At 47.1% G+C, this 15,264-nt stretch overlaps 1 protein-coding gene across 7 annotated transcripts in view; it reads left to right on the forward strand.

The window, feature by feature from the left end:
• The window catches only part of CAD (carbamoyl-phosphate synthetase 2, aspartate transcarbamylase, and dihydroorotase), a 414,808-nt gene that overhangs the window by 174,435 nt on the left and 225,109 nt on the right, over nucleotides 1-15,264 (forward strand). For all 7 annotated transcript variants that reach the window (XM_078650082.1, XM_078650077.1, XM_078650079.1 and 4 more), the window contains exon 23: nucleotides 542-709. In XM_078650082.1, the coding sequence (XP_078506208.1) occupies nucleotides 542-709 (168 nt within the window). The remainder of the gene's footprint in view (nucleotides 1-541; nucleotides 710-15,264) is intronic.

Here is a 15,264-nt window from a genome sequence, read left to right on the forward strand (position 1 = left end):
CAAAACATAGCAATGGCAACTCCTTATTTCACTCTATATCCTCTGGCTAGCGGGAGGCAAGAGACTTGGTAAAGGTGAGTATCGGTGTTCGTATGGGTATGAATGGTCTACAGTGTTTGTTCTTACTGAGGTTGCTACCCACTAAGGTCTGCATATTGTGAGAAGCACTGCCTTCAGTGCGAGCGGCTCTTCATAGTATCTGCATAGTGTCGGGATAATTATCCTCACTGACTTTGCTGCCCACTATGTGGTGCGATGCTACAACAGAAATTTCCGAAATGAGTACAAATAGTATAGAAATATGGGAACTAGTCCACTACAGAAACTATCACCTAACTGCTAGAAGAGCACTGGAAATGCTTATGTCTTGCACACCTGGTTTCCAAGCAACAGAGGGCGTCTCTCCGGTTGATTGAATGATTTTCCAAATCTTCTGGAGTTTTCCATTCTCACTGAAAGCCTTTAGTCGATTTACATATGCATTTCATGGTTTGTTGTAATTTCCTGTCTGTTTGACTCTTTCTCACTTTTCTCACCACAGGATGACCAGCTGAAAGTGATTGAGTGCAACGTGAGGGTGTCTCGTTCATTCCCCTTTGTCTCCAAGACCCTTGGGGTGGATATGGTGGCCTTAGCCACGCAGGTCATTATGGGGGAAGAAGTGGAGTCTGTCGGCCTGATGAAGGGAATAGGCATTGTGGGTGTCAAAGTAAGTTATAGAAGGACATGTAGAAAGATTCTGGGTTCATCATGCCTGTAAGTGTGCCATGAGCAGAGCGTTTGTTTATTGTAGTTTAAATGGGCTCTGGCAGGGAAGTTGATTGTTTTGTAGACCAGTGTCTGTTTTCCCTGCTACTCTGCTATACAAACCCCACTTCAGCCCAACTCCAAAGCTCTCCTCAAATTGGGCAATGGTGTGACATTGTAGCGAAGCTGTAATTGAAAAGCATCATGGATCTCTATTAAGTCCTGCTCCAAGTCTTGGGCATGGACCTGTTCCCGCTTTTGAGTCCAATCCTGTGACAGGTCTTTGTTTTAGTAGTGCAAATCAAGGATACATCAAACTGCAGTGTAGCATAACTCAGCCCCATCCCACCGCTCTTTATCTGAAGAAGTCTTAGGGTATCAAGGTGCCACTCTATCTTGCTCCCTATCCCAGATTGAAGTGCTAATTCCAATGTTCCCGCGATGCAATGCAAAGGATGGTACAGCATATTTTTGGCCCTCTTTGGTGTGCCTCTTGGCCTCAAGGATCTGCGGGGGCCATCAACTGCATTACCCTGTCATAAAATACCCCTGCTCGGCTTGAACCCATCAAAGCTGGCTCTGGTTTTGCACCTGCTACTATGCCTATTTCTATTAAACTTCAAAACCTGCGCTCCTGTGTCATGACAGTCACTACATCTAATATATGTCACCCCTACAGCAGGCCTTTGAGCCCTCAGGCAGGGTACATTATATTATATGGAAGGACATATCTGCATGAGCAGATATGCCCTGTAATGTCTAGTTCTATTATTAGAAATTGCAAGTGAGCAGGGAAGCCATCTCAAGGTATGTAATGGGCACTGGTCAATAGTTCCCCAGCTGCATAATGGCTCCACTAAAGCATATGGTGTTTGGTATCGAACACCACATATTAATGAACCCATGCTGATTCCAGTGATGAATTTATTCATGCATGCACCCAGGGGGTACCTTAGAGGGACCCCCATAAACCTACCAGTCCTCTAGTGTGCTGACTGACTGGCCCAGTCTGCCACTGCAGACTAGTTTCTGACCCCCTCTGATGTGAGAAGGCTGGTATATCAGCACATCAAGACCGGAGGCTACAAAGGCCTCTGCTATGCGACCCAAGACTTCCCCAGATAGGAGAGATGCTACTCCCCGCCCCAGGGCCTTCTGGCACCAAGTCAGGCGGGAAAATTATCTATGCAGGAGGCGTGTTGCACTGCCACATTGAACACACCTCTAGGGTGACCAGACTGAAGTGAATACAAAACAAATTGGAGAGAGAAGGGAGAGCTTGTCTGTCTTCCCTGCACTGTATCAATTTAAAACACCTAGAAACAAACTTGCTGCCAGCTTAACAGTGTTAGTGAAAGTCTCTTACTCCAAATATTTTTTAAAAGAACCCTCAGCCATTTATCACTATGTTCACCTTGGGGTTAATATGTCTTTCGTCAGGACCAAATACTGTGATGTGCATGCACCCGAAGGTATGCACAGCAAGCTTTTTTTTCAAGCTTACACTCGATGATTCGCCTCTTGCAACTGTATCTGTTGTGCAGCCTTTCTATACAACATGGTAGCCCCGAAGGGGGTAGACCCTATTGTCAAACTTGCGCCAAGGCATCTCACCTCTTAATACACCTCTGTTGTCTCCTTTCGATACCATGCTTGAGAGGTCCTTACAAAAGCCATATTGACCGCTAGGAGCACTTTGTGATAAATGGCTGAACATGTTGACCATATGAAAATGGGATACACAGGGCCATTGTAGTCCTGAAGACATCCCTCATGGTTTTTAAACTTGCCCAAGACCACCATTTAATACAGGGCCTCCATTGGTGGCTGGCATTGAGACAGTTTTAAATCACTTGCACCTTCACCCGATTAATTTTTTTTTAACTCCTTAGTAAATCTGGCATCAAAGCCCACCCTGGGGGCACTGTGCACCCAGGGTGGGAACAGATAGCCACTAGGTTGGTAAAAGAGTTCTTTAAAAAAGACTAGCGTTCCCCTTCTTTTCCCATATATGGAGAAAGAAACTTTCACTAACATTGTCAAGTTACCAGCGAGTTCGTTCCTAGTTTTCTTTTTTAAACAAGACAGACTGAGGTGAACACATATTTAGAAATCCCACCATCTTCTGTGTGGTGGAATTGGGAGCTCTGGTACAGGGTTGATGTCCACTCCCCAAAGGAAATGATCATCTAGGGGGTGTTGTGACTCCAGGGGTAAGAAGCCCATTTTCTACTACCCTTCATTCCCCTAAATTGAGAATTTAGATGAACCCCTGATGCCAGGACTGGAGATTCTGCCGACCCAAGAAGGATACTGAAAGCCAAGAGAAGCCAGGACTATGGAGAAATAACTGACTTGGCACTAAACCTGTCTGCTGTTCCAGACAGTCTTGCGCCAAAGTCATCTCTTCTTGCGGCTGCTGTACCTTCAAAAGCCTGGGAGGGACTGCCTGCCTTCATCAAAGACCCAGGAACTCCCGTGGAGTAGAAGAGCTTCTTCCCTGCATCCTGCAGGGACTCCAAAAGAACATGAGGTATCCAGACCGCTGCAAACTTGACACCGGAAAGCACCGCTGCACTAGTGCGCCAAGCCTTAGTTGAAGTGGGCCAACTGTGCTAGCGTCGTCCCATGACCCTTCTGAGACAAAGCCCACCTTGGGTTTGCCCGCAGTGGACTCACCTATACTGCCTGCAGCCTCTTTGTGCAGAACTCCTCTACTGCAAGTGTCTCTGGTGATGAAAACCCGATGGCTCCGAACACCTCTGCACCCAGCCTCCCTTGCCCAAGTAGAAAAGGTTCAAAGATGTCCTTGAGCATCGTAAGAACGAAACCTCCTTGTTGTTTCAGCAAGCCTGCTCCCTAGCTTGCAGACACTTTGCAATCGGACCGGTCCCCTTTAAACGGAATGGGACATTGGATACTGTAGCACCTCTGCACCCGGATGCCCTTGAGTCTCCCGAGGTGACCTGTTGGTGTTGCCTTGGACCTTGCCCCATACTCACCTTAAGTTCAGGAGATTGGTCCTGTAAGTCGCCGTGAAGTGCCCGAATACAGTACATGTTTTTCCCCATAGGATAATATTGGGCACTCAATGCTGAAAAGCACCTGTGCACCTGGCCACCCCCGTGCCGTCCGAGGTGACCTGTTGGTGCTGCCTTGGATCTTGCCCTATAGTTGCCTTAAGTCCAGGAGATTGGTCCAGTCAGTCGCTTTGAAGTACTTGTATGCAGTGTGTGAGAAGTTGGCCTGATGTGCAGTGCTCACTATTCTAGTGATCACTGTATATCAGTCCAAACAACCCTTATTGATGATTGGTTGTAAGTCAACCTTATAGACCAGCTATCCTAGTAGCATGGATACGAGCAGTCTAAGGCTAAGACTCTAGAGGGCGTGTTAAGCCAGCTGTTTTACCATCACATTACCCCTTGAACACCCAGTGAAAGGACACCACACAAGTTGTTATGAAAATAAACAGTGTATTTATTTATAACAAGACTACCCTGGCTCTTTATGAGACAGGGAGCTAAGCACACAACAAAACTCTTACGAAAATACTTAAGTTAGCACAGTATATACAAATGGCCTAGGGGCACAGAAAACCATATACTCTGAAAGTGGAATGCGAAATTACTAGCAGGTAAGTACAGTACTAATGGGCTTTGGAATCGCTAGGACTTGACTATAGAATCGTTAGATTACTTCTAGGAGGCCCAGGGGACTCGGGTGCAGAGTATGCACTCTCACGCGGGATGCGGGACAAAGTCTATGACGGCTAGTAAAGGTAAAGTTAGTGTTCACGGGCGAACCCGACCTGGTAGGGAGAAAACGAAAGTGGATCCTGACCCTTGGATAGTGAGGCAATGCTGGGGCACCGAAATGCCGAAGTTACCTAGCCCAGGGGCTGCAGCTGCATATGTCTCAAAAGACGTCGGGAATCCTCGTTGACGAACCAGGAGCCTGGAAGAAAGATACTGGCAGGCGACCAGTGAAGAGAGTTCGAAGGGATCCAAGCCTGGATCTTGAAGGTGGATGATACCTGAAAGCAGAGGGGACCAAGTTCGTGACTACTAGCCAGTAGTCAGGGGGCACCAGGAGGGCACCGGATGGTAGTCACCTCGACTAGGTAAGTGGGCGACGCTATGCTCTGCGGATCTCACGGACCAGGAGGCGTTGTCGGCGACCAGGATGGAGGGCGAGCTGTCCCACGATGGATGAAGCTGTCGGCGTCGAAGAACCCAGGATTGGGCAACAAAGCCTTGGCTAATTCAAGCCCACGCGGTGGACTCAAAATGGCGTCTGGAGTGGACCAGGAGGGTCCGGGGTGCCTCTCTGAAGAAGGGAAGCAAGGGCCAGTCTGGAGCAACCAGACTAGCAGTAGTGATGTCGTCGGGCGTCGTTAAGGAGGCCACAAGCCAGCGGGCTAGTAGCCAAACAACGCGGTGAGCAGCAAAAAGCAGAAGGGCCCCACGCCGATCGTGGAGATGCTGGGGGGCTGATCTTCGGTGCTGGAGCTGCTCAGGGTCGGGGCTTCTCGGACCCCAAAGCACTCGCCAGAAGATTACCCGGCGGGCTTGCTCTGAAGAAGTCGTGCAGTCTTGGCAATAGCCGGTCCCTTGAGGTCTCGTCGCACTCACGGTTCTCAGCTTGGCTGTAGAGGTGAGTAGAGGTCGGAGGTGCCAGGGAAGCCGGGTCTTGCCGAGCTGGGCAGTCGGATTCCGGAGGAAGGACTTGCAGCAGGCCGCAGTGTTCTTGAGATGGTGCCTGCGGATGCAGGGTGACTACTCCTTAGTCACAAGGGAGAATCTTGAAGAAGAAATCTTGAAGTCCTTTCGCAGAAAGTCGTGTCTTGATTCCAAAGATGATCTAATTTGGAAGGGGGCCTGCTCCTACCTTTATCCTGCAAAAGGGGGCTGGCACGCGACTAAGTCCTGCCCTATGGGTGGGACCAGGAGGGGGGTGGTTACACCCCTCTCCTTTGGCGGGCTTTCCCCAGCTCAGGGTCTGGTGTGCCCATGGAACTGGTTCAAGCCGGCCTATGCACAGTGAGCACCGGGGTGCCACTTGCAGTCACCTTCCTCTGAAGCCCTGCCTACCTAGAATACACAAAACCCTGTCTGGGACGGTGCTGGCACCGCCCCTGGCAGGAAACCCTTTGTCCTTATCTCCTGCTCTGGGAGGACTCCCAGCAGCAGGAGGGCAGACTTGTGTCTCGGTGGCAGCATCCATTTTGTGGAGCTCAGGCTCTGTTTGACTTTAACCGGGGTTATAGGTTACATGCATGTCGTGTCCCTCTAGAAGGGTGGAATGCTAACCCCTTCGCCAGAATTGGCGAGGGGTTAGTATTCCAATTCGTATGACACCTTACTCGACATGTTTTGATAAAGCGATACCAGAGTTGGCATATAACCGCGAGGATTATAATGCACTTAAGAGTATATGGTATGCGATATCATGGAAACGGCTAAGGGATGGATCCCGAAAGCCGCAGACAGGCTCAGCTCATGCCAGAGCACTATCTCACACGATTCCAAGCACTCTGCCTTCAGGATTGTTAAGGCCTGCCATAGGAGTGACTGATAGGGGATCGGTGTGTCCATTTTAGGGTTAGATATAGGTATACTATATCTAAAGCAAAGGGTGATTACACCACCTTGCCCCAGCTGTCGTGCAGCCAGTTGTCCGTTTAGTTAGTCAGCCCAGGGGTGGCACAATACGTGCTTCAGCCCCTGGGAGACTTCTGGGTACACCTCAGCCCTGGGTACAGGGACTTAGAGAGGGCCCAGTGCCAATTCAGTACCTGAGTACAATTTGGATAGAGAGAACAGCTAGGCTGTGAGTCTGATTAGCAGGCCCACAGCCAGGGAAAGTCGTAAACCAGTGCAGCAAAAAGCAAAAATCTGGGTGATCATAGGATTGCAGACCCTACTCTCCTACACAGTGTATGTCTTCCCTCCATAGGATAACATTACCGCTCGAGAAATTGTATGGATTGTCCATTTTTTTAGATTGCAAAACTTGATAGCTCCAAGTACTTCTAAGATTCTGATCTTGGAATCTAAATTTATTTAAAAGTTGGTTACTTTAATAAATTGGTGTTGGATTTCTTGGAGTGTGTTACTTACTGCTGTGTGTGTATGTAGAATAAGTGCTTAGCACAGCCCTCCCATATGCCTAACTGCTCATCCACACAAAAAGGAGCATTTGTGGTGTCATTTGTTCTTCTGTAATTCCTTTAGTGCTTGCCTGGACTCTTTACGCAGTGTACCTCTTTTTGGTCGGCTATATAAAGAGCCAGCTTCCTACACAATGAAAGAGTCCTTCCTTTGCTGTGGTAGTTCACATGCTGCTGTGGCCCTGAACCACTGGTAATTACTAGACCTCATCCAAATAGATTATTTTCCACACCTACGTATGACTCCCTCTGGAGCTTGAGTTTTTCAATGTTTCCTAACATTCTTGTATTACCCAAACAACCACAGAAGTACACTTCTAAGGGCTGCAGGGGGGAGGGCACTTAGAGACTCAAAAGGTGTCCGGCAGTGGCCAGCGGCAAAGTCATGTCATTGTATAGCGCTGACCAGACCCGTGGGTATTGGAGCGCTTTACAACATAGTTTCAGTATTGACCAACATATTTGAACAGTCCTCAGCAAATAAATTAGGTAGTCCAAAAAGTGCTGAGGTTTCTAGAGGTAGGGTAGAGTCCAATGGTCGTCTTCTGGTGTGGTAAAATTCAATAGACCGAAGAAGTTCAGCAGTTTAAGAGTGTTGAGTCTTCGGGAGGTAGTGGTAGAGTCCTGAGGTAGTCCGGTTGAATGCTGAAATTGAGGTAGAGCGAAAGGTGTCATTAATAAAGTGCACAATTTGTCCTGAAGCGGGTTGAGGGGGATGTGCCCCACCACAGACAATTCCACAGTTCTCGCCATCAAAATCGAAGGTGTGGGAAACCCTTCTCTTCTGCAGAGCCTGTGTAATGAGCAGTCCTGTCCACTATGGTCACTGAAACTAGTTCTTGGGATAGCTTTTCTCCCACTGGGCTTGGTGCCCGTCTGACTATGGGGACATACGATTCTAGTTGTCACCTAACGGTTGCTTGTGAGAAGGCAGGCTCCTTTGAAGTAAATTAAGGTTCGAGGCATATGAGCTGCAGATTGTACATTTAGCAATAGATCGCCACCTGGTGTTGGGCTCGGATGATTGCAGGTTGTTGTTGTCTTCTTGGAAGAAGTCTTTGTAGTCACGAGATGGGTGACTCCTCCCTTGGACAATACTGCGCATGGTCATCGACTCCATCCCCAGATTGTTTTTTTCCGCCACTGGGTTCGTATGAAAGTTTTCCGCTCCGGCTAGAAAACACTTTTCTGCATTTTCGAAGCGTGAAACTTTAAACAAACTTCTTCGACATCGCATAGACTTTCGACATCACCAGCTACATCCCGGTGCGTCGACGCGGGCCGTTGGGCCTATCTGCGCCGTACGGCATACGCCTCATGGACAGAACTCCATTCAAGAGATGCCCTGTATGTCGAGCAAAATTCCCTCATAGCGACCATCACGAGGTTTGCAACCTCTGTCTCTCGCCAGAACACGACGAGTCGACCTGCACAGCCTGTGCCTCCTTCCGATCGAAAAAGACCATTCGGGATCGGAGGGCCCGTCGACACGAGATGAGGAGATCAGCGCCAGCACCGGAGGCCATCTTTGAGGAGGAGATCGTCGAAGAAGACGTCTCCGGGGATGAAGATCCGCTCGAAGATATCTCCAAAGACGAGGCTCAACTTGTCGCAGAGGAAGACTCGCCTGATCTCCAGATCATATCGGGGGCAGAGGACTCGGACGATTTGATTCCATCTCGACAACCCGTGAGTACCTCTGCCCCTGCACGACACACACTACCCAAACAAAAGGCAACGGTCGGCACTCTGCCCATGGGGCCCAGTCGAGACCGAAATTTACCCTCTAACGCCCCGCCTTCGGGCCGAGGAAACAAACTATGCCTTCCGGTGCCTCCGCGCCGAAGAAACAACATGTGTCAATTCTACCTCCCCCATTGGCACCGAAACATTCTTCCACACCGAAGGACTCGTCGACACCGCAGCCAAAACGCCCTTCGGTGCCCAAAGACAAAGACCCTTCGGCACCCGAACCAAAAGACACATCGGTGCCGAAGCCAAAGGCAGTACCGGACCCGAAAGATTCCACTTTGAAACCTTCCGGTTCCAAAAACAAAGAAGGGAAGCCAGATTCCGGCGCCGCAGGCCCAGTAAAACCTGTCTCCATGCCGAAACGGCCAATATCGGTACCAAAGACTCAAGATAAACCTAAGACTCCTTTGGCACCGAAAAAATTGCCACAGGACTCAATCACTCCTCCTAAGGCAAAAAACACTAAGCAACCTCTATCGGCACCGAAAAAATAGACGCCGAAGAAGATTATACAAGAGGAAGATCTGTTTAGACCAGATCCTAGACAGAAAAAGTCCATATTAACCCAAAAACTGGACATGTGGAAGCAATTCCTTATTAAAAAAAAAAGGCCAGCAGACACACCACTTACACCTGTGGTTCCTGCCAAAAAGGATTGTGCAACTTCTACAATGCACCCTTCCTCTCCTTCACCTTCTTCCTCTCCTACTGCTCCATATATTGAACCTATAACTTCTCCAATCCAATCTCCTGCATCATCACACCACACTGACGAGGAGTATGATTTGGGTGGGGGGGATGATGTACCAGAGACACATACATACCATTTAGATGAGGATATCAACCCAGAATATCCCAAGGAAGACAATGCATATAATTTTGCACCAAATAATGCACCAGATATCCCTGATCCTCAGTACTACCCAACAAAACCCTCCCCTCCAGAGGATAGTATTGGGGTTAATCATTTATTAAATAGAGCTGCACTTTACCATGGGGTTCCTATGCACTCTGATGCCATTGAGGAGGACTTCTTATTAGACACTTTTGAACAGTCACAAAGATCTACTCAAATATTACCCATGATCAAAGGAGTCATTAAACATGCTCCGGACATTTTTAAAGATCCAGTAAGGTGTAGAGTGCTAAATCCCAGAATAGAGAAAAAGTACAGACCAGCTGATCCAGTAAACATTAAGGGACACCTACCATTGGACTCTTTGGTAGTGTCAAATGCACGTAAAAGAGCCAATTCTCAAACTTCTGGTGACACACCCCTGCCTGACAAAGCATCCAAGATTATTGATGCGTCAGGGAAAAGAATTGCTGCACAAGCAACAAACATATGGCGCATAGCAAACACACAAGCCTTACTCTCACGATACAACAGGGCTCATTACGACCAACTAGAAAAGTTAATGGAACACCTACCAGATCAACACAAAGATCTTGCAGCAGAGCTCTTACAGGAAGGCAAATTAATATCTAATGCCTCAATTAAATGCGCACTAGATGTAGCTGACACAGCATCCAGAGCAGTTAACACTAGTGTTATTCAGATGTCATGCATGGTTACGCATTTCAGGTTTCAAACCAGAAGTACAAACTACCATCCTGAACCAGCCCTTCAATCAGAACCAACTGTTCGGCCCGGAAGTAGATAATACACTGGAAAAGATGAAAAAGGACACAGTCACTGCTAAGTCTATGGGTGCATTACAATCCACCCAAACTAGAGGTTCTTTTCGCCGCTCGTCTTATAGAGGAGGCTCCAAGCAAACAGGCGCAGATACCACATCATCTTTTAAAACACACACACAAACCTCCTCTAATAAAGGCTACTTTAGAGGAGGATACAGAGGCAATAACAACAAGGGAAGAGGTAGAGGTAATAACAACAACCGCTCCTCTTCCACTCCCAAACAGTGACTTCCTTCTGCCTCCCCTACAGCATTCCACTCCTGTGGGGGGCAGACTATCACAGTTCCTACCTGTCTGGAATTCCATCACAACAGACAAGTGGGTAAAGCAGATTATCCAACATGGCTACTGCCTAGAACTCCCAGCAACCCCCCGAAACATACCACCCAGGCAGCGTCCAATGTCCACAGAACACATAACTCTGCTTCAACAGGAAGTTCTAGCACTCCTAGAAAAAGATGCTATTCAGGTAGTTCCTCTACAAGAACAAGGAACAGGAGTCTACTCACTGTATTTCTTAATCCCCAAAAAGGACGGGACACTGAGACCAATTATCGACCCTCAGGCCCCTCAACCATTATATACAATCAGATAATTTTCACATGATCACTTTACAACAAGTACTCCCATTGCTAGAACAGGGAGATTTTCTTTCAACACTAGACCTAAAGGACGCCTACTTTCATGTGCCTATAAATCCTGCGCACAGGAAGTATCTAAGATTTGTCATACAAGGACAACACTATCAGTTCAAAGTCCTTCCATTCGGGCTCACAACAGCACCACGAGTGTTTACAAAGTGCTTAGCAGTAGTAGCAGCACATCTCAGAAGACAACAGAGACATGTCTTCCCTTACCTAGACGACTGGCTCATAAAAGCAAGATCGTTCAACCAGTGTGTACAACACACAAAACAAACGATTCAAACATTACACGACACAAGAGCACCACAAGTGTTTACAAAGTGCTTAGCAGTAGTAGCAGCACATCTCAGAAGACAACAGGGACATGTCTTCCCTTACCTAGACGACTGGCTCATAAAAGCAAGATCGTTCAACCAGTGTGTACAACACACAAAACAAACGATTCAAACATTACACGACTTAGGGTTTACGATAAACTACACCAAGTCGCGCCTAGAGCCGTCGCACGTTCATCAATATCTAGGAGCTACCATCAGTAGCTCTAGCGTATCCCAGTCAAGCCAGGATTCAGAGCATTCAGAACTTAGCTTCCCTTTTTGAATGCCAACACTCTCTTCAAGCCAGAGTGTTCATGAAACTAATAGGCATGATGGCGTCTTGCATCTTCATAGTTCCTCACGCAAGACTGCAAATGCGCCCACTACAAGAATGTCTAGCACAACAGTGGAATCAGGCTCAAGGTCGGCTCACAGACCTGGTGTTGGTGGACAGCCGTACATATCGCTCTCTGCAGTGGTGGAACACCAAAAACTTGACAAAGGGCCGGCCGTTCCTAGACCCTATTCCACAAATAGTGCTCACAGATGCATCGGGAGCCCATCTCTTGCGTTATACCACACAGGGTCAATGGAACAATCATCAGAAACCGTTCCACATCAACCATTTAGAGCTGCTAGCAATTTTCCTAGCACTCAAAACATTTCAAGTACAAGTACAAAGCAAGGCTGTTCTAATCCGGACGGACAATATGACAGCCATGTATTATGTACAAAAACAGGGGGGGACGCACTCTCTGCAACTGTCCCAACTTGCACAGACCATTTGGAGATGGGCCATCCCTCAACACATACACCTGACAGTAGAACACCTTCCAGGAATTCACAATCTGATAGCAGATCTGTTGAGTCGTCAGTCACAACAGATTCACGAATGGGAGTTGCACCCACAAGTTCTCCAACCCTTCTTCTAAAAGTGGGGGCATCCACAGATAGATTGGTTTGCCACCCACGAGAATGCAAAATGCCCAAGCTTCGCCGCCAGATTTCCACACCCACAATCGGAAGGAAATGCGATATGGATGAACTGGTCAGGAAGATTTGCGTATGCTTTTCCGCCTCTCCCACTCATTCCACTAGTAGTACGCAAGCTCAGACAACAGTCTCTCAAACTAATACTAGTGGCCCCCACATGGGCACGTCAGCCGTGGTTCACCATGCTACTGGCTCTCTCACTGGTTCCACATCAAAAATTACGGCTCACGCCATCCCTGTTAACACAGAACCATGGAGAAATAAGACACCCAAACCAACTGAATTTGGCGATCTGGCTCCTGAGGTCTTAGAGTTTGGTTACTTAAACCTACCACAATACTGTATTAACATAATTAAAGAAGCTAGAAGACCCACTACCAGAGCATGTTATGCGGCTAAGTGGAAAAGATTTGCAATATACTGTAACAATAACATTGATCCACTGGATGTTTCCATCCAAAATATCATCTGCTACCTTCTACACCTACAAAGGTCCAATTTGGCTTATTCTTGCATTTATCTCTATTTAGGGTACCTGCAATTAAAGCATTTATGGAAGGATTAAAAAGAATAATCCCGCATTGGTTACCACCTGCACCAGTATGGAACCTAAATGTGGTCCTTACAAGACTTATGGGTCCCCCTTTTGAGCCTTAAAACAAGTGTGAACTGCAATTCCTAACATGGAAAACTGCCTTCCTTGTTGCCATTACCTCTCAGAAAAGTAAGTGAAATACAAGCATTCTCAACAGAAGAACCATTTTTTCAAATCCACCCTAACAAAGTGGTTCTTAGACCCAATCCAAAATTCCTGCCAAAAGTCATTAGTCCTTTTTACCTTAACCAATCAGTAGAGTTACCAGTGTTTTTTCAAAACCCGAACTCTGTTGCAGAAAGAGCTCTACACACTGTAGATGTTAGAAGAGCTCTTTTATACTACACAGACAGGACTAAATCCTTCAGAAAGACAAAACAACTATTTGTATCTTTCTGTTCCCCACACAAAGGCAATCCCATCTCTAAAGGAGGAATTGCCAGATGGATTGTAAAGTGTATTCAAATATGCTATGAAAAAGCGAAACGTACACTAACAGTTCCTCCTAGAGCGCACTCCACTCGCAAACTAGGAGCCTCTATGGCTTTCTTGGGAAACATACCATTAGAGGACATATGCAAAGCAGCAACATGGTGTACAATACAGACCTTCACTAAACACTATTGTGTTGATGTGCAAGCCAAGCAGCAAGCTGCAGTAGGCCAAGCTGTACTTAAAACACTATTTCAGTATGCTGCAACGGATACAAGCGACCACCGCTAGGGGAGACACTGCTGCACAATCGTTGCTAAATGTACAATCTGCAGCTCATATGCCTCGAATGGAATATGCTACTTACCAGTATGCATCTGTTCCTGGCATGTAGAGCTGCAGAGTTGTACATGCCCTCCCGCCTCCCTGGGACTTGTATCCGTTCCAGTACTCATCTTACTTAGATGCACACGCATGGACATCCCTTTCTCTAGTTTCTTCTACTAACTCCATCATTTCCCATCATGGCAAAAAACAATCTGAAGATGGAGTCGATGACCATGCGCAGTATTGTCCAAGGGAGGAGTCACCTATCTCGTGACTACAAAGACTTCTTCCAAGAAGACAACAACAACCTGCAATCATCCGAGCCCAACACCAGGTGGCGATCTATTGCTAAATGTACAACTCTGCAGCTCTACATGCCAAGAACAGATGCATACTGGTAGGTAGCATATTCCTTCCTGTGCCAAACCCATCTGGTTTTCCTGCCAATGGAAAAAAATACCTCCCCACTCCCAGGCCATTGTCTACTCTGGGGCAGTTTTCACACCACGTTCATACCTAATTCAGGCCAAGCACTGGCTGAGCATTTGCTAGAGAGCTAATGCAAATTTGCCTTCAGCAGCTTCAGGCACGGTTAAGATAGCTTAAAGCTTTAATTTTGCACTTTGACTCTTCCCATGTTCTTGTTACAGCCTGACCAGTGAAACTGTTGTTTTTGGCCTAATAACTGGGGCAACATGCCATTTAAAATGTGACACATGTTCCACTCTCAAATATTATACATCCTACCTTGTGGAGAGGAAGGTGCACACAGGGTAGACTTGAAGCCATGATTTCACTGCCACTGTAGTGGATGCCAGAGTAGGTGCTGCAGTTAACAATTTGCAATTAACTTTCCATACCATGGGTGTATTTCTAAACCATATTATATGGCCTTCTAAGAAAATTAAGTGTGCCAGTTAGGTTCTGCGCCAATTTCAACATGATTTAGGGTTAGACAACTGGGCACTGAGAAGCAGAGTTCGGAGGGGAAGGGGTCTAACCAGCCAAAAAGCGGGCACGTTGCAACAGCCTTAGCAAGAACAAGAACGCTGTTCCTGGTGGATACTCTGTCTGACCGCAGATTCCTCAGTCCCTGTCCCCATTCCCGTTCTATGGAGTGTTCTCTTTTCACCATCTAAAAAGGTTCCAAATTGTAGATCTGCATGCTGATACTGCCAGTTCTTTTGTGCTCTGTGTCCGAGGCAGCAGGAAGAGTTGAGCAAGAAACTGATAATGGTGCGTAAGTGTGCCATTTATATGATGCTGTGCTGCATCAGTTTCAGGGCGGAACAAAGCAAAGGCTCATGGTGCTACCTAGTGGCCTACTGGAGAGCATTTATGTGGAAAACATCCACATCCAGTCTGGCACTTGTGGAATTTTCTAAAGTTGAGTAATCTGTGGATGAATAGAATATTCACCAGGAAGAACATTACTGAAGACAAGTAACTTGTTCAACAGCAGCTTCAGGAAAACAAAGGTAAAGCAATGCTTGAAATGGATGAGAGTTCAGGTTTACAGTAATTTGAAAATGTGTGTACCTTAGGAGCAGGACTGTACACCGCCACCAGCAAATAAATGTTTTA

This window comes from Lissotriton helveticus, chromosome 6 (genome assembly GCF_964261635.1).
Source record: "Lissotriton helveticus chromosome 6, aLisHel1.1, whole genome shotgun sequence".
In the NCBI taxonomy this organism is placed as follows: Eukaryota; Metazoa; Chordata; class Amphibia; order Caudata; family Salamandridae; genus Lissotriton; species Lissotriton helveticus.